Genomic DNA, 27,404 nt, shown 5'->3' with positions numbered 1-27,404 from the left:
AAAAAGAAAGAAATAGAAATGAAAAGGGAGAGAACAGTAAAAGCGTGTACCTCACCAAACTGGGCCGACACCTACGTCCAGACTCGAACGGCCCTGGGAATTCCCAAAAACAGCAATCTGGAGTCCCAACTGGGCAAGGTCCCGGGCAGTGTGTCCACTCCACGGGTGAGACTTCAAATTGCAGTTTAGGGGAGTCCTGCTTATAATACCAGGCCGCAAACTGATATCATCAGTTTGCCTGCAAATACGTAGCTTGGGGTTTCTTCAGTGATGCTGTTTATCTCATTTCGTGTATCATAAGAATTTCTAGATCCCCGGGAACTGGCCAGGTCCCTGAGGCTCATGAAACTGCACGAACCACTCCCTTCTTTATCTTAAGTGCCGCTGGACTTGCTGGCCACAGCTCCCAAACAGGCACGTAGTCCAGGCAAGACCACAAATCAGTTAGAGGCCTAATATCGCCTCTGAAGCCTGAACAAGACGACTTCCATTTCAGTCCTCCTAACAAAGTCCCTGAATATTACGCCATTGTTTGGAGAGTCTACAGTGTGTTTAGCCATGTATATATTGACAGGCATCTTGGTTGCTTCCAAGTTTTGGCAGTCATGAATATAGCTGCTATAAACACACCTGTGTAGGTTTGGCGTAAACTTCAGGTTTTTTTTTTGTTTTTTTTTTTTTGCGGTACGCGGGCCTTTCACTGCTGCGGCCTCTCCCGTTGCGGAGCACAGGCTCCGGACGCGCAGGCTCAGCGGCCATGGCTCACGGGCCGAGCCGCTCTGCGGCACGTGGGATCTTCCCGGACCGGGGCACGAACCCGCGTCCCCTGCATCGGCAGGCGGACTCTCAACCACTGCGCCACCAGGGAAGCCCCTAAACTTCATTTTTCAACTCATTTGCGTAAATGCCAAAAAGTGAGATTGTTGGATCATATGATGAGTGTATTAATTTAAGAGACTGCCAAGCTGTCTTCTAAAGAGTCATCTGCTTTTTATTATCACCCCTTGATGAAACTTCTAAATCATTTCAGGGATTAAAATAAGCCACCAGAAAAAAAAAATCTGTTGATCAAAGACCGATGTTTGCAGTTATTGTATTGTTTTGAGAACATGTTCCTAAACTCCTTTCCAACTGGACCAATCTCACTGTGGACAGATCCTCAGCTTTGAGATCTGATCACCCCAAGAAAGTCCGAGAAAGTGTGATGGAGACAGGTGATGATATATTTAAGATCATTTAAAAATCAAAATGGACTAACTATGGTTCACACATCCAAAATGGAGCCAGGTGGCCATTGGTGGATGTGGTTTCAGATGCATTCTTGCATCACTGAGGACTTGAACTTTCTGAACTGTATCTAATTCAAGAACACCACCAGCCATTTTCACGATATTTGCAAGCAGCTACCAGCTGCAGACATTGTTTCCAAGTGCCCCCCTCCCCGCCCTGCAACTGTATAACCATTTTGAACCCCAAAACATTCTTGTTTAAACAAGCACCCTTATTTCTTGCCAGCTCCAATCCGAATTCTTGACAATGTATGTAACCTTGTAGTTTTTTGCCTCTGTGAGCTTTCCCCATTTTGTAGTCCTGGAACGCATGCAACTCAATGCTTTTTAATCTGTGCCTCCTGAGACCTGAGGTCCTAACAAACCACACATCAACACCTTTCGGGTGTGTGTGTGTGTGTGTGTCTGGTCACAAGCAGGGTTTTCTGTCCTCAAAAGTCTTGGTTAACACAGGTTAGACAGCCTTGTCCCCACTTCTGGTAGGCCAGCGTGGCAACCAGGCTGTGAAGCCTGCTGCAGACTTTCCCCTGCTTTGCCAGGAAGGGACCCGGTTTGGGAGACAGCCTGAGCAGCGGGCAGTCTTCTTTGATCCACTGTTAACCCACCAGGACCCCATCAGGCCCTCGGCAAGTTTCAGTGTCCTCTGTCGACTTTGGAAAGGAACCAAAGACCCCTAACCTGAAGGCATCCTGTTTACAACGATTCTGACTTTCTCTTCTGCCTAGAAGCCCTGGGAAATGAAAAACAGGAAGCAAAACTGAGTTAAAAAAAGCCGGGTGTGTGACATCTGGCTGTGGGATATCTACTGCCCTCTGGTCTACTGCCAGGGCCTGCTTCCTGGCCTGCCCCAGGCGGTGGCAGAAGGTTGAGGCCTGGAAGCCAGAGACCATCCAGGAGGGGCCGCAGATGGGGAGGGATGTGGGCGCAGACCCCGAAGTTGGAGCCCCCTGGAGAGCGCGTCAGGGGGGGCAGAGAGTTCATAGCCCTGAGACCAGCCATCCCCACGGGGCCGTCACCGCTCCAGCACCAGGTCACAGTAAAAAGAGGAGCCGCCAACGGGAGAACCGAGAAGAGGAAGAAGAAAACGCCTGCCTTGGTTTCACCCAGGCTGTGAACTCTCCAGGGCTTTCCCAACAGGGGTGAGCATCTGACCTAGACAGATGATTTCAAGAAATGTGACCTGATTTCCCCCCAGATGCCTGAGCCCCTAAGCCGCCCTCTTCATGGGAGTTTGCACAACTTTAGGGAGTGAGTGGGAGATTCCTTAGGACAGGCCCTGTGGTCTGGGGATTAAGGGCTTTGAAAGGCTGGGAGACTGCTGCAGGCAGTGACCTGGTTCAGGGCCCCTCCCTCATTTTATGTCTCAGTGCACCCCAACCCCAGGTTGGTATCTTAATTGGAAAATAAAGATCCCTTTGGAACTGGCATGGCCCCCTCTGGAACTGGCCCCCTCCATTCCAGGAACACAGATCTCCCAACTTTCTTGGGGAGAATTGCCTTTAAGCTGGGTCTGAATATCCTCAAGCTCCCTCTGGCAGAATACCGGTATGTTAAAACAAAAAGTTCCCATCAGGTGTCATACAGGTTAATTGTGCCACTGTTTTCTTAACATACTGCTCTTATTAACTGAAATTCAGAACAAAGACCTGGTTGAGATAAAGAGGCATTTATTGGGGAATTGTTAGAGCTAAAGCCTGGAGACACAGATTCAGGAAGCTCTGGAGTTGTGACCTGCCAGGCTAAAAAAATGGAGGAAGTTTATAAGAGACAAAAGCAAGAAGCTCTGGTTAGTTATAAACTTGTCAAGAACTATCACTGGAGAAGTTGAGGGTGCTTAGTTAAACAAGGATTGGTTGAATTTGAAATAGTTTCATAACCACAAGGCCACAAGGCAGGAAGGGGAAACTTGAAACCAAAAGGAAGCAAGGCGGGGCGGGGGGCCTTGAAACCAAAGGGGCTGGTAAATGTTCTGTCCTTGGATCTGGTACAATACAAAGAAAGTTCAAGTTCTTCAGTTCTGAAATCAGGCCCTCAGTGGCCTCCCAACTCCATTTTTGTATGCTGAACTGTGATTACTCCATTATAATTTCTTTTCTTTTTTTTTTACATAAATTTATTTATTTAGTTTTGGCTGCGTGGGTTCTGCTCTGCTGCGCGCGGGCTTTCTCTAGCTGTGGCGAGCAGGGCTACTCTTTGTTGCGGTGCGTGATTGGATGATAAATGATTAGGAATACAAAAAACATGAAAAAATGGGGCTGCCACTCTAACTAGATGTGTTACACAGCTGCTGCAGTAAATAACTCCCTAAATTTCATTGATAGCACAGTATATATTTACTTATATTGTTAGACCCAAACCGTCTACGAGGGATTCCAACTCGCCCAAGAACCGCCAAGAGTCGAGAGCCGCTGCAACACGCAAGAGGTTTATTAGGAGCCGATGCACCGGGGTTCCCTGAACCTCACGCAGGAGGCCGATGGGGAACCCCTAAAAGCGAAATCACATACTTTTTATAGGTTTATTTACTCATAGGGCGGGTATATTCTCACAATGATTGGGTAAATGTGGTGACTTTTGAATTCATTGGCTTAGGAACTTTTGTCCCCACCTTCTGGCCGTTATAGTTGTCTGTTCATTGTGGCGGTTAGGCGTATACCTGTTACGGCAACTGGAAAATTACCCGCTGTCTGGCAAGTCTCCGTCAACTGAAAAACTCCAAGAATTGGTTTCGATAGGGAGAAGGAGTGGCGCACGATAGGGAGAAGAATTGGTTTACGGGAACAAGTGAGGGGGTGAAAAGTCCCTAAAGGCCCCACAATAGCACAGTATATATTACTTGTATCTCATGTAGCTGTGGAATATAGGAATTACTGGTCAGAATGCAGCTTTCTTCCCTGGAAATTCAGGGACATAGGTTTCTTTTATCTTGAGCTGTGCAGCCACCTCTAAGGTCTCCTTGATATTTTCACCTAAATAGAGAAAGGGGAAAGCTTTTGTGAAGACATGTCTGAGCTTGGGTGTCCTCAGCCTGAAGCAGCCTTGAAGCAGGATTTTGGTTCCTGACCAGAGATTGAAGTCAGGTCGTGGCAGTGAGAGCACTGAATCCTAACCACTAGACCAGTGGCCAGCGACAAGGCCCTGGTCAGTACGGCTTTGCAGAAAATGAATTCCACAAAGAAGCAGAAAGTAGTGAAACACGTAAAGTGTTTATTAGGGGAAAAGAGTACGTGTGAATAGGCACACATGGGCAGGCTCAAGAGAGAGTGCGCCCTCGTGGTAGTTTGAATCACTTTTATGGTGGCATTTCTTCTGGGTTTCCTTTGGCCAATCATCTTGCTTTGCCTGGTTCTGAGTCCATATTTTGGTACATCTCAGGGTTCTCCCGTGTGTGAGTGCATCTCTTAGCCATGATGGATTCTAGCCAAGAGGCCTATGGGTAGGTTGACATCACTCCCCTTTTTGACCTCCAAAGAGCCTCTCTGAGCATGTATAGTCGGGAAGGTCTCCTTGACCTTGAAAATGAGAAATATATGGTCTCTTATCTGGGCAGGGCTTAGCTTCTCCTCTTCATCTTGGAGTATCTGTCCACAGGGGACAAACTCCAGCTCTTCAGCCTGGGGCCCGTCTATCTCCTGCCTCAAGTCCATTTCTGGAAGGTCTGTGCCCAGTGACATAGCGACATACCTCACCTTGATTCACATTCACATTAGTGAGAATTATTTCTGTGGCCACATCTAGATGAAAGGGTTGGTGGAAATGTATATTTATAGTATAGAAAAAACCCTCAAAACCCAACAGCAAAAATGCAAAGACTGTAATTACAAAATGGGCAAAAATCATAAAGATACATTTCACTGAAGAGGATAAACAGAACAAATAAACACATGAAAAGATGCTCAACATCTTTAGCCATTACGGAAATGCTAAGTAAAACCACAGTGAGAGACTACTCCACAACCCTCAGTACAGCTAAATTAAAAAACCCTGACATGGTCTTCGCTGGTGGTGCAGTGGTTGAGAGTCCGCCTGCCGATGCAGGGGACACGGGTTCGTACCCCGGTCCGGAAAGATCCCATATGCCGCAGAGCGGCTGGGCCTGTGAGCCATGGCCGCTGAGCCTGCGCATCCGGAGCCTGTGCTCCGCAATAGGAGAGGCCGCAACAGTGAGAGATCCACATACCGCAAAAAAAAAAAAAAAAAAAACCCTGACATCAAATGCAGGGAAGATGTGGAGAACCTGATTCACGCATACGTTGCTGGTGGGAATGTAAAATAGAATAGTGACTCTGGAAAAGTTTGGCTTTTTTTTGGCTCTTTTTTTTTAAGTAAATGTACAATTACCATACAACCCAATCATAATTCTGAGTGTTTATCCCAGAGAAATGAACATGTATTTCACACAAATACCTCTACACAAATGTTTATAGCCATTTTATTCATGATAATCCAAAACTGGAAAAAAGAAAGAGATGTCCTTTAATAGAGGAATGGTTAAACAAACTAGCATACATCCACACCATGGAATACTACTCAGCAATAAAAAGGAGTGAAGTCCCGTGCTTCCCTGGTGGCGCAGTGGTTGACAGTCCGCCTGCCGATGCAGGGGACACGGGTTCGTGCCCCGGTCCGGGAGGATCTCATATGCTGCGGAGCGGCTGGGCCCGCGAGCCATGGCCACTGAGCCTGCACGTCCGGAGCCTGTGCTCCGCAACGGCAGAGGCCACAGCAGTGAGAGGCCCGCGTACCGCAAAAAAAAAAAAAAAAAAAAAAAAAAGCTAATCACAATATTCTGTTCTCTTATCTTTCAGAGATGCTTTCTACTGGCAGTCATTAGAATGACCAGCATTCCAAGTGTAAACGCCAAAAGAAAAAATGGGCTTGAGAAGTTTAAAACTTAAAATATAGAAAAAGAAAAGACCATATGAAAATTTTATTTTACAAATGAAGTATGCTTTCATTAACTTACATCTAATTTCTTCCACCTCTCTGCCATCTTACAAGCCACTGCCATACTAGATCTCAAAGCACCATTCTGATTATTGATGCCCCATTGCATGGTCCCCGGTGGCTATATCCATGGCCATTTACTGTCTCTAATCTACCTTTATAGCACCAAACACCATTGTTATCAATATTTAAACTTCCCTTATTTTTTTTTTTTTTTTTTTTTTTTTGCGATACACAGTCCTCTCACTGTTGTGGCCTCTCCCGTTGTGGAGCACAGGCTCCAGATGCGCAGGCTCAGCGGCCATGGCTCACGGGCCCAGCCGCTCCGCGGCATGTGGGATCTTCCCGGATCGGGATACGAACCCGTGTCCCCTGCATCGGCAGACAGACTCTCAACCACTGCGCCACCAGGGAAGCCCTAAACTTCCCTTATTGATGCACTCTACACCAGCGATTCCCAGTATAGGCTCCCTTTTAGAATCATTTTGGTCGGGCCGGGGTGGGGGGGGGGCGGGGGGGAACATCTCAGAAGATATGGATGCTCAAATACCACCCCCCAGAGATCCTGATTTAATTAGGCTCTCCTGGTGCTTTAGAATCATTTTTTTAAAGCCTCCTAGTGATTCAAATGTGTAAGCAGGGTATAGAATCATAATTCTACCTCGCTCCCTATAGCTGAAATAACAAGTTCAACTTTGTCTAAATCCTATCTTTCCTTTAAGCTTCAGTGTAAGTGCCGTCAACCCCCATGAAGTCTTTTCCCAAAGAGAAACACTCCCTGGCCCTTGGGCCACAAGCAGTATAGTTGGTAAGTTAGTTACAGACCAAGTTGATGTCACACTATCATTATGGACCTTCTAAAGCCTCTCCTGTTTCACTTATCCTCCTTTAAGTCCCATTTTTGCCCCTCCATAGGCACCTATTCTTGCGCATTTGATGTGCACTATTTTTTTAAAACAGATATTGTTTTTCACACAGATATATTTAATAAATATTATTATTTTAGTATAGTGAACAGTTACGTATCACAAGATTATACTTAATTTTCATGTAACTATAACCACCACCCTAATCGTTAAATAGGACGTTACCGGCCGCACTCAAGCCTTCTTGTTCTCCTGCAAATCACTATTCCCTTCTTGCCGCCAAAAGAATCTTCTTAACCTCAGAGATTATTTTTGCTTTTTCAGAGCTTTTTATAACTTGAACAGTTCAAGGTATGTTCTATTGTGTGCTCGGCCCCGGGCGTCCCCGGGAGTCCCGACCAGCAGGACAAATCCTTGTGAGTCCGAGGAGGAACCTGTAGGGGTTGAAAAGAGAAGAAGGGGCAGGAGACGCGAAAGAATGGAGGCAAGACAAAATCCTGATCAAGCCTCAAACCTTTATTGTTGCAGTAGCTGTATTTATACAGTACAGAGAAAGGGGGGCGGGATCCAGAATAAGGGAAGTACTTGGCAAATTATCATTGGTGCTGCGTGCGCGGGCTTTCGTTGGAAGCGCGGGCTTTTATCTCATTAAGCAGGAAGAGAAGCAGGATGTCGGCCATCTTCTAATGGCGAAAACTTCTTGGCTCCCAACATCTCCTCCCTTTTTATTTCTTTTAAGGAGGTGGGCATTAACCGAGTGAGGGAGTAGTGACCTGAATCCTCCCGTGGACAATGTATGTGTGTCCACCATTGCTGGCTCTTGGTATCTTTTGGGGAGGAGAGGCAGAGCCAAGAATAATCTTAGATACTGAAGCCAAAAACAATGTTTAGATACCAACCTCTTTCATAATTCAGGTATACTCACAGGGAATAACAGAGATTACCTTATGTATAAAGGTTTTCCCTTGTGCATGCTTTACTGTCACACTCAACTCGGTACCCATACCCTCCCATCAAAGAGGGGGGTAGGCATGTCTCTGTCTCATGCCGCTCCAGTGGAGGGGCAGCCAGAATCATCTTTTGGTTCTGCTTCAGGTTAAATTCTGAGGCAAGTGTGGAGGGGGTTCAGCCTGGCTGACAACCAGCAATGACAGGATCAGGGTCACAACGGATAGTCCTTGTTGTCTTTGTCGTCTTTTCAATGCCAAGAGGATCTCCATCTTTTTCTGAAAAGGAAAAGAAATACAATCTCAGGGAAAAGGGCCCTGGATAATTTTCATTATTTCATAGAATTTATAGGTTTAATAAGACGCTCGGGCAGCCAACGTCTGGGTGAGGGGAACTTGTCCAGATTTTTGAGGAACAAACCGAATCGCCCCTTGGTTCGGTTCCAAGGAAGGGGCCAGGGGCTGGCCCCGTGAAGTTTCCCTGTTTTTTGGCCATTTATGTCCGTTTTTGAATAACATTCCGAAGACCAATGTTTGCCTCTTTTACAGCGAGGACAAACGGTGGTGGGAGGAGCTCGGGATTGATGTTGGGGTTGTTGTGGGTTAGCCTTTGATGACTGTCCTTGTCTATATAGTGGACAATCCCAGGCAAAGTGTCCAGGTTGTTTGCAATTATAGCAAGTTTTTTGTTGTTTGTCTAGGGCGGATGTGTCTTTAATAAAATCTTTTAGGGCGGCTCCTATTGCAAGACCAACAAAATGGGAGGGACCAATTCCGGAACACAATTTAATATCATCAGCAAGGCTACCACCACGATGAGCCCGAAGGGCAGCCTGGCAGGCCGGATTAGCATTTTCATAAGCTAAATGTTTAACAAAGGCGTTATCAGTTTCACTGTCGCCCACCAGACGTTCGGTGGCGTCCGTGAGGCGGCTAATAAACTCACAATAAGGCTCTTCTGGTCCCTGGCGAATTTTCGCCAAGGAAGTTGTGGCCGAACCCTTAGGCGGAAGGCGGCGCCAGGCCTTAAGGCCAGCATTTTGTATTTGAGCCAACAGACCAGGGGGAAAAGCAGCCTGAGCCTCATTGGAATCATAGGGGCTGCTTTAAGAATTGTTTCTCCGGTCTCAACAACCTTTTGGATATCGGGGTCAAAAAAAATGACCCATAAGAATCTCTCTAATTAAAGTCCAATATGAAAATGCAGTCACAGGTACTTTAGAAGGCCCAAAGTCTTATAATAATCATTTAAACAATCTCCTACACGATTCCAACATTTTTTATCTATCGTCCCTTCTTGTGGGAACCATGGGCAAACATCAGACAAAAATATAAAAAAAATCACGCAAATCTTTTTTTCTAGCCTTAATCTTTCGCATCTTGAGGGAATCCTCGATCCCCTGAAGAAAGAGTTCGTGGGAACTCAATTCCTGTCCCATTTTTAAGCTCCACTTACCTTACTCTCTACCGGTCACAACTGCCGAAGGGCGGCTAGTCCTCCGGGGACCTAATCGAGCCGCACTTTCGAGTTCACTCTCGTGGCGGCTCAGTGGGTGCCTGGCCAGGCGTTCGTAAGCGTGCTACCTCCGTTAGGATCCGTTCCTCGGGCCCCACGTTGGGCGCCAATTGTGCTCGGCCCCGGGCGTCCCCGGGAGTCCCGACCAGCAGGACAAATCCTTGTGAGTCCGAGGACGAACCTGTAGGGGTTGAAAAGAGAAGAAGGGGCAGGAGACGCGAAAGAATGGAGGCAAGACAAAATCCTGATCAAGCCTCAAACCTTTATTGTTGCAGTAGCTGTATTTATACAGTACAGAGAAAGGGGGGCGGGATCCAGAATAAGGGAAGTACTTGGCAAATTATCATTGGTGCTGCGTGCGCGGGCTTTCGTTGGAAGCGCGGGCTTTTATCTCATTAAGCAGGAAGAGAAGCAGGATGTCGGCCATCTTCTAATGGCGAAAACTTCTTGGCTCCCAACACTATTGTGCCTGTTGTCTTGTATTGAACATTATGTTTTTGAGATTCACCCATGTCGTTGCCTATAGCAAGAGTTTGTTCATGCTCGTTGCTGAATAGTATCCCATTGTATTAATATACCACAATACTTTTCCATTCTCCTATTAATGGGCATTTGAGTTTTCAGTTGTTGGCTATTGCAAATAATTCTGCTATAACGATTTTGTGTGTGTCTTTTTATGCACATATGTGTTTATTTGGGGGGGGCAACGTGAGTAAAATTTCTGGATCATGGTTTAGCTATGATCAACTTTAGCTGTTATGTCAGAGTGTTCCAAAATTTCTATAAATATTTATACCCCCACCAACAGTGTATGAGCGTTCCAGTTGTTTTATATCATCCCTAAGAAATTATATCCTGACCTTTTTCATTTTATCCATTAGAGTAGATGTTTAGTGATATCTGTGGAATATTTTCCCTGCGAAATTTTTTTTTTTTCTATACCAAGGTAAAGTAAATCTCATTCATGTTGTCTGGTATGGCAAAATTCTGGACGTTTCACAAAATAATACTAAGGAGTAATGCTTAATAATAAAGTTACTAATAGTAACTTTTGTCAACAGGAAATGATCTTCTCCTTAGGGATTCGGTGACAATTTGTTATGGAATTTATTCAAACATCTGTTGCTATGTTTTCAAGGTCACCAGTCTTTTCTCCTGCAAGTCTAACCTGCCATTAATCTAGCCAGGGAATTTTTCATCGCAAGAAATTGGTTTTTGTCACTAGAAGTCGGGTTTGTATCTTTTCTTAAATATCTTCTGTGACTGTATTTAATAGTTATAGAAGCATTCTGATTTCCTTATTTGCTATTTGTAATATCTGTATTATTCCTGATGCTGAAAGCTCAGCCCTTTGTGCACTGGTGCCTAATCAAATCTCAGAGACAGAATTTTGGGTGCAGTAGAAAAGAATAGCCTTATTGCTTTGCCAGGCAAAGGGGGACACAGCGGGCCCATGCCCTGAAAAACTGTGTGTCCCAATCCAGGGGAATTTGGTGTGGAGTTTTAGCAATGGTTCAAGAACTGGGGTTGCTGATAAGATTAGGGTGTGTGCAGGGACTGCACTCCTTTAATCTGGTCTCAGGTAATCTAATGAGTTTCTGTGGTTCCTTAAATCTGGCCTCAGGTGGTCTGCTTGCAGAGCTTCTCTGGTTACTTTAATCTGGAATGAAGAATGCTGACATCTTTCACTTGTTGGGGGTTTTAGTTCTATAAAGACCTTAAAGATATTGTTATGTGTATCCCTTGAGGCAGAACCAGCACCCTGCCCCAATGCTGCACTGTTGTTTCTTGACTGTTCCTCCCTTGTCTCTGCATCCCCTCCCTTCCCTGATTAGCAACTGTTCTAATCTGCATTTAGAACTCAGGGAAGGTCATGGAGGCTGGAGTCTATTCCCTACAAACAAGAAATGGGGGACAGAAAGACTTCCATGCCCAGGAGCCCCACAGGGTCCTGCTCCGTTTCATTCCTGGGCCTGTTTGTATTGGCTCATTTTCTTCACATCATGGGTCATGCTTTTCTGCTTCTTTGCAATCTTTGATAGCATTCCAGAGATTGTGAGTTTTTACCTTGTTGGGTATTGGATATTTTTGCATTTCTGTAAGTATTCTTGAATTTGTTCTGAGACACAGTTAAATTATTTGGAAATGGTTCTAGCCTTTTGAGTCTTCCTTTTAAGATTTGTGTAAAGGAAAAGTCCTTCCTAATTGGTGTTTCTTCCCCGTGAATCTCCTTTACTATGCATACAGAACTCTTCACTTCTGGTCACCAAATGCATGAGATTTTTCCCCTAAACAAGCAATTCTCTATGACACTAGCCTGGTGTCCCATGATTTAACTCAATTCTAACACCATCAACCTGGAGATAGCATCAGATCCCACAGGTTAAGGGCCCAGTCCCACAAGATTGCTTCCCACTTCAAATGCCAGTGCAAGTAGTAGGCCCCCAGGTTACCCATAACTTCTGTTCAATTTGACTACAAATCAGAGATTACCATGACCCCCTCCTCGGTTTTGATTAATTTGCCAGAGTGGCTCATAGAGTTCAGGGAAACCCTTATGCTTACCAGTTTATTAGAGGGTGTGATAAAGGATACAGATAAACAGCTTGATGAAGATTATATAGGGTGAGATCTGGGAGGGTCTTGAGGGCAGGAGCCTCTATCCCCATGAAGTTGGGGGGCATCACCTTCCTGGTGTGAATGTGTTCGTCAGTTTGGAAGCTCTCTGAATGCCATGCAATTGAGACTTTACGGAGGCTTCCTTGAATAGGCATGATCAGTGGTTAACTCCATTTCCAGCTCCTCTCCGCTCTCTGGAGGATGGGGGGTGGAGCTGGTAATTCCAAGCTTCTAAATCATGACATGGTCTTGCTGGTGACCAACCCCCTCCAGGAACCCATCCACCCAGAGTCACCTCATCAGAACAAAAGATGCTCCCAGTGCAATTATCACTTAGGAATTTACAAGGGTTTTAGGAGCTTTGCGCCAGGAACAGGAACATTTTATATATATAAAAGATATATGTATTTGTCCTATTATCTCAATGTGTTAGAAGCAATCAGGTCACCATTTAGTCTACGGCTAATCGTTCCCCACCACTGAAGCAAGATATTTATGAGTACTCCTAAAAGGCCCCATAAATGATGAGGTTTCCAGTCTGCCTGGTCTGAACAGGCACTATTCCCATCTGGATGGGAACACTGGATACTGCTTCCTCTAGTCATTTCATATGTTTTTTCCCCTCCATCCTCATACACAAGTGCTGATCAGTACACTGCTGAATACCCAAGGGGAACACTCCGTACATCGCCAGAATCCTCTGTCTGTGTATCTTTCTTTTCTGATAACTCTATCTGCATAGCCCTTGTCTCTGAGCTTCCCCTCTTCACCTCAGGGAATCTCTTGGCATTTCTCTGGTTTTCCCTTGCTTAAATCACACATACAAAACTATCTCTGGGCAGTAGCTGGGGCAATTGCAGGACTCACCCAATTTGTTTTCAGAAGATCACTGCCCTTCATTGATTGATGCCCAGTGATTGAAAAGGACTTTTTTTTTCACACATTTTCTTTTTTTTCTTTTTAGTTGATTCAGGCAAGAAAGTAAGTCTGGTCCCTGTTATTCCATTTTGACAGGGAACAGAAGTCTGTGGAGTTGATCTTTTTTTTTTTTTTTTAATTTATTTATTTATTTATTTATTTTTGGCTGTGTTGGGTCTTCGTTTCTGTGCGAGGGCTTTCCCTAGTTGCGGTGAGCGGGGGTCACTTCATCGCGGTGCGCGGGCCTCTCTTGTTGTGGGGTATAGGCTCCAGACGCGCAGGCTCAGTAGTTGTGGCTCATGGGTCTAGTTGCTCTGTGGAATGTGGGATCTTCCCAGACCAGGGCTCGAACCCGTGTCCCCTGCATTGGCAGGCAGATTCTCAACCCCTGCTCCACTAGAGAAGCTCCAATCTTTTTAAGTTAAAAGCACTTTGCATTTTAAAATGCTAAAGGACTTGTCAACTTCATTTATTTCCTTTACAGCCCACTTACTGGGCAGGAGATTTGCTTCTCTTTTAGCTGATTGCTCAGATTCAAACTGTTTCACCTCCCAGTTCCTGCTTTTGCAACTACTTCGAGACAGTGCCAAGTGCTCCCGTTGAAGCAGAAACATGACTGTGGAGGAAGCTTCTTCGAAAATCTTACAGACAGAACCTACCTCCAGAGAAAGCATGGAGGAGGGACGATCTGGTAAGGTAAAATCCATAAGCTTTGACAAAACAAAACAGCTTTTATTCCACTGACCACTGACAGCAGGATAGAAGTTGCACTGCAGGAGTATAATTCTTCACAGTTAACCTCCATAGAAGGAGAGATGTTTTGAGGGACTAGAGGTGGGTGAGAGGACAAGTGTGTAATTGTTGTGTTGGTGATTGTGTTACTGTTTACGTTACTTAAATATTTCTGCACAGTGAATTAGGTTACAGGAGGTTAAGAGACAAATGTTCTCTGGGTTTATTTTATTAGTCCTTGCTGGCAACCTGCACCCTGGCAAGTCACATTATGGTATTTAAATAACAGATCATTATATCCCAGAGTCATGGCAAACAGACAACAATGGTTTTGTTTTTTTAATTTTTATTTATTTTTTTAATATATCTTTATTGGAGTATAACTGCTTTACAATGTTGTGTTAGTTTCTGTTGTACAACAAAGTGAATCAGTTATAAGTATACAAATATCCCCATATCCCCTCCCTCTTGAGCTTTTCTCCCATCCTCCCTATCCCACCCCTTTGTTTATTTATTTTTGAGGTTTGTTTTTTTTTGGGTATATCTAACAATTTTGAAATACATATACTAATAAATGTTGCCAGTGCCTACTGTATAGACAGGGGACTCAGCTCAATATTAGGTAACAACCTAAATGGGAAAATAATTTGAAAAAGAATAGATACATGTATATGTAAAAAAAAAAAATTAACCATGACACCTATTCTGTAGTCTGATTGAATCTAGTAATCATATACTTGGAATTTGTTATTTGTTAGAGACTGGGCTACAGAGACAAATTATATTTAGACCCTGATTTCAGGGTTTCAACATCTCAAGGACAGCCAAATGAGTTACTACAATTTGATGTGATTAGTGCTACAATATATTTAATGAAACCTAGGGAGTTGGAGATGGCTTCACTTCTGAAGTGACTTTTGACCTGGTGTCACATTTTCTAGAAGCAATAGGATTAAAACTCACAATTTTAAAAGAAATATTGGGGCTTCCCTGGTGGCGCAGTGGTTGAGAGCCCGCCTGCCGATGCAGGGGACACGGGTTCATGCCCCGCGTCCGGGAAGATCCACATGCCGCGGAGCGGCTGGGCCCCTGAGCCATGGCCGCTGAGCCTGCGTGTCCGGAGCCTGTGCTCCGCAATGGGAGAGGCCACAACAGTGAGAGGCCCGCGTACCGCAAAAAAAAAAAAAAAAAGAAAGAAATATTTATTGCAGTATGGTTGCTTTACAGTGTTGTCTTCGTTTCTGCAGTGCAGCAAAGTGAATCAGTTATACATATATCCCCTCTTTCTTAGTTTTCCTTCCCAGTTAGTTCAGCACAGAGCACTGAGTAGGGTTCCCTGTGGTACACAGTAGGTTCTCATTAGTTATCTATTTTATATATAGTAGTGTGTATATTGGATATCCCAATCTCCCAATTCATGCCACTCCTCCCTTCCCCCCTTGGCATCCGTAAGTTTGTTCTCTACATCTGTGTCTCTATTTCTGCTTTGCAAGTAAGTTCATCTGTACCATTTTTCCAGATTCCACACATAAGTGATATTATACGATACTTGTTTTTCTCTTTCTGACTTACTTCACTCTGTATAACAGTCTCTAGGTCTATCCATGTCTCTGCAAGTGGCGCTATTTCGTTCCTTTTTATGGCTGAGTAATATTCCATTGTATATTTGTAACACATCTTCTTTATCCATTCCTCTGTTGATGGACATTTAGGTTGCTTCCATGTCCTGGCTATTGTAAATAGTGCTGCAATGAGGGCTTCCCTGGTGGCGCAGTGGTTAAGAGTCCGCCTGCCAATGCAGGGGACACGGGTTCAAGCCCTGGTCCGGAAGATCCCACATGCCGCGGAGCCACTAAGCCCGTGCGCCACAACTACTGAGCCTGCGCTCTAGAGCCCGCGAGCCACAACTACTGAGTCCACGTGCCACAACTACTGAAGCCCACGTGCCTAGAGCCCGTGCTCTGCAACAGGAGAAGCCACTGCAATGAGAAGGCTGCACACCACAGTGACGAGTAGCCCCCACTCGCCGCAACTAGAGAAAGCCTGTGCACAGCAGCAAAGACCCAGTGCAGCCAAAAGTTAATAAATAAATATTAAAAAAAAAAAATAGTGCTGCAATGAACATTAGGGTACATGTATCTTTTTGAATTATGGTTTTCTCCAGGTATATGCCCAGGAGTGGGATTGTAGTTCTGTTTTTAGTTTTTTGAGGAGCTTTCCATACTGTTCTCCATAGTCGCTGTACCAGTTTACATACTCACCAACAGTGTAGGAAGGTTCCTTTTCTTCACATCTTCTCCAGCATTTATTGTTTGTAGATTTTTTGATGATGGTCATTCTGACTGGTGTGAGGTGATACCTCATCGTAGTTTTGATTTACATTTCTCTAATAATTAGTGATGTTGAACATCTTTTCATGTGTTTGTTGGCCATCTGTGTGTCTTCTTTGGAGAAATAAAGTCATAATTTTTTGTTCAAAAAGTAATTCTAACTAAGTACAAAAGTATATTTTCTTTCCCTTGGGTACAAAAGTGCCCCACAAAATTTCCTTTTGGAATCAAGGGTAAATCTGATATTCAGTGATATCATTAAATATTTCAGCTAAAATCTATTGAGGCTCATTTGTGTGTCCAAATGATTTTCTCTTTGCTTCCCCCTTTGTCTCTCTCCCTCTTTATGTCTCTCTCCCTCTGTCTCACAGGCTCTGGTGTACTTTTGTGTTTTCTCTCTCTCTCTCTCTCTTCCTCTCTCTCTTTCTCTCTTTCATATTCATTCCCTGGCCCTTTGATTATGGTGGATCTTCAGCTAGCCTTATGTCATCCTATTTAGAGTACCTTACCAAAGTAGTTTATAAAATGTGCCTTACCAGAAATTTTCAGGAGTGATCATAAAAATGATATGAGCATCTTTTAAACATAACCATTTTAGTTAAAGAGTTTTGATTTAATGAGAACATCAGAGAATTAAAACAACATAGTGATTAGTAAAAGCATTTGTTGAAATATAGTATCTAAGTGTTTAATTTTGTTATTTATCAACATCCATGCATTAAAAAAAAAAATTATAACCTCCTTCCCCTCTCCCCAGTTGATGTTAGCTGAGAATTAATTTCTTACTGTTCTCTAAGGAGACTTTTGTTTAATAAAACCATGAATAATTATTGACTCAAAAAAAAAGTCCCTGCAGAAACTGGGACTATTGGTATATAGATCCTTTGTCATTTAAAAACCAATGTGGGTGTTTGAGGGTGGGAGTTGGAAGCTAAACCCAACTGCCAGCAAACCCTTTAGCATTTGTAGTTTATAGCAAATTTGATGAGAAAGAAAAAGAACATAGCTCATGCATGCTTGTATTTCAGTCCAGCAGAAAGAATACCTTTTACTGAACCTCTATTTTCTGCTAAAAACAAACATTTCCTTCTTTCTTCTTCCCTTCCCCCCTCCCTGAATTTTATTTTTTATCAACAGGATGTTGTGGTTCCTGAAACACAGGGTTCATGCTTAATGAAAAAGAAAGTTCTTAACGTTAATGTTTTTCTAGCTAAGTCAAGTGCTTACATAACTGAAACTATTTGACCAGTGCAAATGTGAAACCTATTTTTTTGAAATTTAAACTGTTCCTGTAAGTTAACTAAGTTTTCTAGAACATGAAAATAAAAGTTAAAACCAGTAGACCAGTAATATGGTTCATTTCTCTGTTCTTCTGTGAGATAATTTCTGACACCATTTTTCAAACTAGAAATTTGAAGGTTGTTGTGTTCAGAGTGTAATATAAGAGGCATATGAATTTAGAGGGAGACAAAAAGAGGACACATCAGAGGAGTGTTAGGAAGGAAGAAATTTTCCTCTGCTCTTCTGGCTCGTTTAAGAATTAAATTGACATGAGATAAATAACAGGAGAAAATCAAACAAAAGTTTAATAACATGTATACATGGGAGAGACACAGGAAAATGAGTAACAGACTAAAATGGCCAAAAACTTCACCTTAAATACTGTCTCCAGCTAATGACAAAAGATGTTGGGGGTAGTGGTTTGGGACTTCAAAGGGGAGGAAGGTCATTGACAAGGATATGGAAAAGCAAATGTTTGGTGAATAAATGTTTGCTGGGCCACACAGAGACAAGGGACACAAGAGTAGACTCTGATCTTTAGGGCATTTCCAGTTTCTCTCATCACACTCACCTCCTAATCTTTGCAGATATCTCTGGTGATAGCTCTATTCCAGGAACAGGCCTTCTATCTAAATTGTTTTAGGCAGTTAGGGGGATGGTTAAAGATTCTTCCTGAGTCTTTTGGGCCATGATGGTTTTCAGCTTGAAATAATCCACATGCCAAAGAGACATTTTGGGGTGGCAAATTTTATTCCCCTACAGAAAAGGAGAAGAGAAGTATTAATAAGTAAGCAAGAAAGAGAAATGGAACATGAAACAAGGGAGGGTGTTAGGAGCTAGATATAGGGAAATAAAGGAGAAGAAAAAGGGGGGACTTTTAGAAGATTAGTAAGGGGGCAAATAGGAGATTTATTGGAGAGGTGTAAGGGGAGATGTACGTCTTACTCTTCTAACAATGAAAAAAATTATGGAAGTCATAACATACTGAGTTTCTAAGACAATTTTTCTTTAATGTAGAACCAGAAAGAATGAAGGCCGAGATCTTCTTATGGAGGCAAAATCCAAATGTCATTGTATACTGTTTAAACAAGCCAATGTGATATTGTTTTCCCCTGCCTAGCATTTAAACTGAGGCTCCCTATCATTCTGGAGGATATACGTGAAATGTAGTGGTTAAAAGAAAGTCAGCAGGAACTTTTTCAAAGTATAGTTGACATTCAGTAAAATTTACTCTTTTGGGTTACATTTCTATGAGTTTCGACAAATACATATAATCATGTAACCACGTCACAATCAAGATATAGAACAGTTCCACACCGCCCACGCCCATGCCCTTTGTAAACATTTCTTTCCCGTTCCCTCACCCTTTGGCAACCACTGATCTGTTTTCGGTTCTTACACTCTTGCTTTAGAAGAATGTCTACGGAGCCTGTTTTTCACTTGGCATAATGCATTTAAATTCATCCATATTGTACCGTGTATCAATAGCGTGGACTTAGTAAAGAGAGACATTATTCACAAGGACTCTTGCAATAGGAAAAGTGCTCTAAAAAGGTTCTCATGTTATAAATAGGGCAAGAAGGGGAACAGAACACCTGTGGGGAAAGAGAGCATGAGTGTGAAGAGCAGGTGTCATTTCCAGAGTTAATACTTCTCACTTGTGTCCCAGGGACACGTGGTCATGAGCACACATGAGCTATTATGCATCTCAGTGCTTTCTTTAGTGCTTGTTTGCATTTTCAGGCAAGCCAGAGTTCGGGGGTCTCTGGGGAGGAGAGGGCCTCGCTAAAATTTATCAAGCCAAAGCAAAATAAGAAATGAAGAATTTTGAACATGTTACCGAGTGCCAGCTCGCTTAGCTCGCCTCACGACAGGCCAATGAATCAGAGAGGAGATGTTGAGGCAGGGAATGCAACTGTACTCGGAAAGCTGGCAGACCGAGAAGATGGCAGACTAGTGTCTCCAGTAAACCATCTTGTCAGGTCTGGATGCCAGTTTCTTTTATAGAATCAGAGGTGGTGAGGAAGTAAAGTAAAGGGGCCATCAGTCTTGCAAAACATATCCTGGAATGACTAGCCTCGGTGAGGGGATGGTTAATTTCTTCTTTCTTGCAGCCATTCGCAGGTGGGCAGTGTCAGATTGTCTCCCTGTGAGCCCAACCAAGGCACTTTAGTATAACATTCAGGCAGAGGGGCAGGGTTCCCTGAGGCAAACCCTTATGTATGATTATAATAAGAAAAGCAACAAAAAGCAAAGGTTAAAATCAAAGAAACAGATTGAACATGGAGTCTGATTTAGCTTTTCCCTATGACAATTCCCCACTGTCAATTTCCATTCCACAGTCTTGTGGGATAAGGGGCGGTGACCACTCTTAGCTACTTCCTGCCCTGTAGGGATGATGAGGGGTGATCGTGGAATGGAATTGATCAGCATTGGGCAGGGAATAATTCTTAGAAGTTTTAGTAAATAGTACAATTCTCAGTTATTCAGACCTGACGCTGTCCTGTTCAGTAGAACACGACTAAACAAGTACATTGATCCACGCTTCTCCAGCTGTAAGGAAATTGCAGTCTCAACACTTACCCTTTTTTTTTTTTTTTTTTTGCCGTACGCGGGCCTCTCACTGCCGTGGCCTCTCCTGTTTCCGGACGCGCAGGCTCAGCGGCCATGGCTCACGGGCCCAGCCGCTCCGCGGCATGTGGGATCTTCCCGACCTGGGGCACGAACCCGTGTCCCCTGCATCGGCAGACGGACTCTAAACCGCTGCGCCACCAGAGACGCCCTGATTCTTATTCTCTCATTAGCTCTTCTTTCAATAACTGGAAGATTCTTTAGGGGAAAACAAACTCAGTTTCTTGGGCCGTGGTTCTCATTTGTGGACCTGGACCTTTTGTGAAGGGGGTTGGCAATAGGGGAGTTGAGGTACAGCTGACTGTACAGGTTGGTTCTGTGATAAATTTAAGTTTTTCTTCCTAATACCTTCATGAGATTGAGATTATGACATTTGTATTTATAGGTAAAGACCTCCAAAGAAAATGCCTACCAATTACATCTCCTCTAAACCCGCTTAAGTGTTGCATCATCATTATTATGGTCCTGGTTACAATTGTGATGGTACTTTCCACTTTTTTGTCAGGTAAGTTACCTGTTCTCCAAACTTTACAATGTTCTTCACACATTCATGTTGTCGATAAATACTTACTGAGCTCCATTATGTGCCAGGCACTGTGTGAAGTGCTTGAGGTATATCAGTGAACAAAACACACAAAAAAATCCCTGCTCCCGGGGAACTCATATTGTAGCAGGAAGACACAGATACTATAATATAGGGGTAACAGTTTGAGGAATACAAGGGGCCAGGGTAAGCCTCCTTGAAAGGATGACTTTTCAGCAAACTTTTGAAGGTGATGAAGGAGCCATGTAGCTATATGGGGAAAGCATTCTAGGTGGCAGGAACAAGCAGAATCAAAGGAGGAATCTCCTTGGTATGTTGGAGGAAAAGCAAGGAGGCTTCTTCAGCTAAAGCAAAATGAGAATGAGGGAGAGTAATGGGCTGGGGGTCAGGGAGATAATAGCCTTATGAGTCAGTTAAAAATGTCAGCTTTGGGCTTCCCTGGTGGCGCAGTGGTTGAGAGTCCGCCTGCTGATACAGGGGACATGGGTTCGTGCCCCGTTCCTGGAAGATCCCACATGCCGCGGAGCGGCTGGGCCCGTGAGCCATGGCCACTGAGCCTGCGCGTCGGGAGCCTGCGCGTCGGGAGCCTGTGCTCCGCAACGGGAGACGCCACAACAGTGAGAGGCCCGCGTACCGCAAAAAAAAAAAAAAAAAAAAAAAAGACTTCAGCTTTTATTTTGAGTGTAGTGGGAAGGATGAGGAAGAGGGAAATTGTAGGAGAGGAATGCCATGATCAGCATTTCACTGTAGAATAATCATTTTGACAGCTACTTTGAGAAAAGATTGTTAGAAGTAAAAGTAGACTCAGGAACACCTATTAGGGAAAACTTGTAGAGATCCAGGCCAGAGAGGACCGTGGCTTGGCCCTGATGGTAAAAGTGGAGGTGGGACTAGGTGTCAGAATCTATCTACTTTGAAAGTTGAGTCAACAGTATTTCCTATCAGATTGGATAAGGGAGGAAAAAGTGAGGTTATGGAATAAAAACATCTATTCTTCCCATAGCCTACACTCTGAAATCTTGCTGGTTTCAGAGCATCTAACATGGGCCCAAATATTTTTATATATATTTAGCAGAAATATGTATAAAACAAAAAATGACATAGGAAACCCTACGTTGTATTTTTGGTACTAAAATCGATATTTGAACTGTGTTATGTTTTGTCTACTAGAAGGTTTTTTTTTGTTTTTTGTTTTTGGGGTTTTTGTGTGTGTGTGTGGTACGCGGGCCTCTCACTGTTGTGGCCTCTCCCGTTGCAGAGCACAGGCTCCGGACGCGCAGGCTCAGCAGCCACGGCTCATGGGCCCAGCCGCTCCGCGGCATGTGGGATCTTCCCAGACCGGGGCACGAACCCGCGTCCCCTGCATCGGCAGGTGGACTCCCAACCACTGCGCCACCAGGGAAGCCCTACTAGAAGGTTTTATACCCCCTAAGAAATGTACCATAGTAAAATCTAGGAAAGGCAAGGAGTTTGCCTTTCTTTTGTCAAGAGTAAGAAGGACTGATACTAAGGAAGATGTGGGAAAGGGGATCTGTATGATACTAGGAAAGAGTACTACAGAAATTAAATGCTACAGAAATTGATTTCCTTAAAGCCATTAGTGTCCGTGTACCCCTGGGAAGTCAGATACATAGACACTCTGCTTGAAGTCCGGTGGACTGGTGACTTTTGTGCCTGGGATAAGACTGTTAGTGATGACTTAGGAAGGCAACAATTGAATGTACGTATTTCAAGACTGACCTCAGGGGTAAAAGATCACCATATAAAAAATATATATTTATTCACATATTAGTTTCTGTAGACCATTCTGTTGCAAGGCAAATCCTCAATATAATAAAAATCATTTAGGAAAAACCAGCTACTGCTAGCTTGCACTCAGCAAGTGATCATGGATCTCAATAGTATATTCTCCCAGAAACCAAAAAAAGAAAAATGATCTCAGAAAGGCCTGCTGTTCTGACAAGCAGTGAAATGCAATCCTATTTCCACATATTGAGTAGCAGTTGGTATTTTATAAATGGCTACGGCTGGTAGCATTCCAAGAGGCATTAGAAATATTAGCTGGTAGCGCATTACAGCTCAGCAATTCTGCACATAACCAAGAGTTGTGTAGCATCCACAGAGAGTATTTATTATGTAGCCAGGCACTTAAGAATATGTTTCTGGAAGCAAAATAAGATGATGATAAGGGAAATTATGTAATGAGTGGTGCCAAAATACATATAAAGGAAAACTATTCACTGGGAAAAACACACGCATTTGGGCATGGAAGACATTTTTAACAATTTGTCTACCTATAGAAAGTAGCTCCTGTTCAGATTTTAAGAAAAACAAAATGCTACTAGCAGAGGCCATAAAAGTACAAGAGTCTAGTTGATATTTGGCCATGTTTTTCTTCAAATCCCTCATTTTGGAATTAGGTTATACTGTACCTACACATACACATGTATATATATATGTGCGTATATATACATATGTAAAAAAAAAGACTGACCTCAGGATGGTAAGTGGAAAAATAGATTAAAGGGATGAGAAAATGTATTTGTTATGATTCACTGTGTCTGTCCAACTTTTAGTGAGAAACACGAAGCCGGTCTCATATGTTCTGTATGTTACCTGCCCAAAAGGATGGATTGGATTTGGAAATAAGTGTTTTTATTTTTCTGAAGACACAAGGAATTGGACATCCAGCCAGACATTCTGTACCTCATTAGAAGCTGTTCTTGGTCAGTTTGAAACCGAGGAGGAGCTGGTAAGAAATATTTTTGGATCAGGTTCTTTGTTGAATACTTAGCACCCTGAGAAAGTTATAGGTTGCATAGGGTGAAAGCTGAAAGATAAGGAAGGACCCCATTCCAGGTAGACTTGGGGGCATGGGATGCATATTAGTGCCTAATATTTGTTTGGGGTATATTCTCTGCCTGGAACCCTGTGAGACGATTCAGATACATTCTCTCATGTAATCCTCATAGTTAACCTTCAATTAGATGTGTTATTCCCATTGTACAAAGAAATACGGTAATCATGTAATTTATCATCCAAATTGGGACATTTTGGGAAGTGAAAGTGAGAATATTACTATTATGCTGGAACCACAGGCATAACCTGGGACTTTCCCAAATTGGGATGTATGGTCACTTTAATGTAATTTAGGATTAGAGATATTTGAGTGACTTAAGCTGAGAAGCAGGGACTAGTCTCCCTCCAGAGTCTAAGCTTTTCAATTATACCAGGCTGCCACCCAAAGAGAGAAGGCTGGAGGGAAGAGAGACTCAAGAGTAATATGAAAGAGACACGTGTTTTTACTTTCTGTGTTTTATAACAGAACTTCCTGAAAAGATATAAAGGCCCTTCTGACCATTGGATTGGCCTTAGAAGAGAATCATCACATCATGTCTGGAAATGGACGGACAGCACTGAATATAATGCCTCGTACGTTCTTATTCTTCTTTTCCTTCTACTGTGTTTACATGTGGTTATGTGTGTGAGTTGTGTTTATGGGAAAATAAATTTAATAGCATGGAAGGCTTACTGCTCTATAAGGCACAAAATAGAAATCCTTTGTGTGCTCTTCCACTTATTAGCTGTGCCTTTGGAAAAACTTAATTGTGATTTCAATTGAAATCTTAGCATAATGATGACATTTGACATAGTTTTTCCACTTTCATCCACTGACTTAAACTGTGCTGTGAATCCCTATTTAGAATGTAGGGAGAACAGCTGGTGCACAGCAGGGGTCCTACAATCCTAAAAGGCCACTGAAGCATTGATATCCACAGACCCTCAGTCCTCTCTCCCAGCGGCTGCGTCCATTCACAAAAGGGAGGTCGTCAGGGAACCGGTGGGAATCCCCCCTAAATTATCTCTGGAAGGAACTTAGGAGCATACCTTGGATTGTGAACACTGCAGTGGGGGTATTTTGAATTTAACCATTACATTGGAGCAGATAAAATATAAGGGCCCTATCACTTCCATCAATCACAGCTAAGCTGTTTTAAGAATTTACTATTAAGTAAATAGTTTTATTTTCACACTTATATGAAACAGGTCAGGAGAACACTGAAAATAATCTTCACTGAAGGCCACTGACAATGGAAGTAATCAATAAACAATCAAGAATAAGAATAGAAAAGAGTTTTATTTGAGCCAAGCTGAGGAGTAGCCCGGAAGCCTGCTTCGCAGATTACTCTGAGAAACTGCTCCAGAGAAGCAGCGTTTCCAGCAGAGTTTTATATTTTATATTTAATATCTTGTCAGAACAGAGAACATTCAACAAGTCAGGGTTACATTTCTTCAAGGTTTCAAACTAAAAAAAAAAAAAGGACCAGCTTGTACACAGCCGGCCAGTATGGCCTTGGCCCCTGGGAAGGGAGTCTTATCATTGAATGAGGACCAGCATTGGTGTCCCAAGAAGAGGGGCATTTAATCTTTATTTTTTTATTTTTTTGCGGTACGCGGGCCTCTCACTGTTGTGGCCTCTCCCGTTGCAGAGGACAGGCTCCGGGCGCACAGGCTCAGCGGCCCTGGCTCACGGGCCCAGCCGCTCTGCGGCATGTGGGATCTTCCCGGACCGGGGCACGAACCCGTGTCCCCTGCATCGGCAGGCGGACTCTAAACCACTGCGCCACCAGGGAAGCCCCTAATTTTTATTTTTAACATGGTCATTCTTTACTTCTGGTCAACGTGCCCTCTTCTTTAATAATTAAAGCGGATGTACAAATGTATGTTTGATAGGCCACATTTTAGATAGCATGAAATTCAAGTTAACTCACGTATAAGCCAGAATGACTTCCCTGTATCTCAAAATGTGATAATTTCTTTTATCACCGCTGATGGCAGCAGTTCACTTGGCTACAACAGCAAGCACTAGTTAAATACCTGATAAACAACATAACTGGATTTGGTATGGATGATGATAATCTTCTGATATTCAAGCAGGGACTTTGAGAATAGAAAAGGAACGAAATACAGACGTGGTATATATTTACGAAGAAGCCATATGAATGACAGATTTTCACTTTTCTCTTGTTCACATGAAAAAATACCTGGAGTAGGGGTGCTGAAGTATACAGAGGAGGAATGAATGTAGATGTCTGTCCAACCTATGCTTTTTTAACATTTTTGTGTTTGGTTTTAGGTTTGTTATCAAAGGGGTTGGGGAATGTGCCTACCTGAATGACATTGGACTTAGTAGCGCCAGGAGCTACACAGATAGAAACTGGATTTGCATCAAGGCAAATAATAATGTCACCATGGAGTTAAATACTTTAAGGATTTTTTAGGGAATTTCACGCACCATCTCCAAGAGATGCATTATAAATTGTTATATACAGTTGCTGCTGTATTTCTTGGCCTGTCAAAAATATTAACAGGGGCTTCCCCGGTGGCGCAGTGGTTGAGAATCCGCCTGCCAATGCAGGAGACACGGGTTCAAGCCCTGGTCTGGGAAGATCCCACATGCCACGGAGCAACTGGGCCCGTGAGCCACAACTACTGAGCCTGCGCGTCTGGAGCCTGTGCTCCGCAACAAGAGAGGCCACGATAGTGAGAGGCCCATGCACCGCGATGAAGAGTGGCCCCCGCTCGCCACAACTAGAGAAAGCCCTCGCACAGAAACAAAGACCCAACACAGCCAAAAGTAAATAAATAAATTTATAAAAAAAAAAAATATTAACAATGTACCTTTATAATACTTGTTAACAGCAAAGAGGCAAGCTATCCTTGAATGATGTAATAGAGGGATTTGGAAGAGCATGATTCTAAACTAAGTATATGAGTTGATATTTATATTTTGAACCCTATAAATATGAACGAATTCCTCTTTTTCTGTACACAGCCCTGTATTTGTACACATGGGACCATAAAAATGACTATGGTAGCTGAAACCATGCAAAATGATTTTAATAACCAATGAGAAAAGATACAATTGGTTGACACATTCAAAATTCTCTTACTGTCAGTTAAAAATATATAGGGAAATTTTAAAAAGTACTAAGACTAGGGACTTCCCTGGTGGTCCAGTGGCTAAGACTCTATGCTCCCAATGCAGGGGGCCCGGGTTTGATCCCTGGTCAGGGAACTAGATCCCACATGCCACAACTAAAGATTCCGCATGCCGCAACTGAAGATTCTGCATGCCTCAACAAAGTTTGAAGATCCCAAGTACCGCAACTAAGACCTGGCACAGCCCAAAAAAAAAAAAAAGTACTAAAACTATTATTTATTTTAGACTCTGTATTTTAAAACATTAGAAACACTGAAAAAGTGCTTTTTACACTTGAATTCTTGGTGTTTATGTTTTAAATTACTGTGTGCTAAATGAATATTGTACCTATAAACAAATACCAATCTTTTGTTTACCCTTTATTAGATTTTAAAAATCCTGTTTTTATCCCAATTAAATCACAAATAGTTAGTTACTTCTACTCATTAGGCATTCAATAACCAACTTCAGAACTGTTTATACACGATTGAGTTTTAGAAACAAAATGTTTTAAATTTTTACTGCATTAGCTACACTGTACTGATGATTCCCAAAAAGGATGAAATAACAATTTATAATTTATGTACTTCCGTTTCTCCCATCTCATTGGTGCATTTGTCAGCTGTTTCTTTTTTTTTTAATTTTTATTGGCATATAGTTGATTTACAATGTTGTGTTAGTTTCGGGTGTACAGCAAAGTGAATCAGTTATACATACACATACATCCACTGTTTTTTAGATTCTTTCCCCATATAGGCCATTACAGAGTACTGAGTAGGGCTCTCTGTGCTTTACAGTAGG

At 43.0% G+C, this 27,404-nt stretch overlaps 1 protein-coding gene across 1 annotated transcript; it reads left to right on the top strand.

The window, feature by feature from the left end:
* The first annotated feature begins 13,506 nt into the window (after nt 1–13,506).
* Nucleotides 13,507–26,505, top strand: LOC116760770 (C-type lectin domain family 2 member D11-like). The gene is made up of 5 exons (XM_032646139.1): nt 13,507–13,793; nt 20,462–20,581; nt 23,197–23,372; nt 23,946–24,052; nt 25,758–26,505. The coding sequence occupies exons 1-5, from the start codon at nt 13,715–13,717 to the stop codon at nt 25,900–25,902; spliced, it is 627 nt and encodes a 208-aa protein (XP_032502030.1). The 5' UTR covers nt 13,507–13,714; the 3' UTR covers nt 25,903–26,505.
* The last annotated feature ends 899 nt before the right edge of the window (nt 26,506–27,404 follow it).

This window comes from Phocoena sinus, chromosome 10, assembly GCF_008692025.1.
Source record: "Phocoena sinus isolate mPhoSin1 chromosome 10, mPhoSin1.pri, whole genome shotgun sequence".
Lineage (NCBI taxonomy): Eukaryota > Metazoa > Chordata > Mammalia > Artiodactyla > Phocoenidae > Phocoena > Phocoena sinus.
This window is presented reverse-complemented; position numbering and strand designations above follow the sequence as displayed.

Coding starts and splice junctions, on each gene's coding strand:
- LOC116760770 (XM_032646139.1), top strand. CDS start 13,715: ATGACTGTGGAGGAAGCTTCTTCGAAAATCTTACAGACAGAACCTACC. Junction 13,794..20,461: donor CATGGAGGAGGGACGATCTG/GTAAGGTAAAAT, acceptor TTGTATTTATAG/GTAAAGACCTCCAAAGAAAA. Junction 23,373..23,945: donor TTGAAACCGAGGAGGAGCTG/GTAAGAAATATT, acceptor GTTTTATAACAG/AACTTCCTGAAAAGATATAA.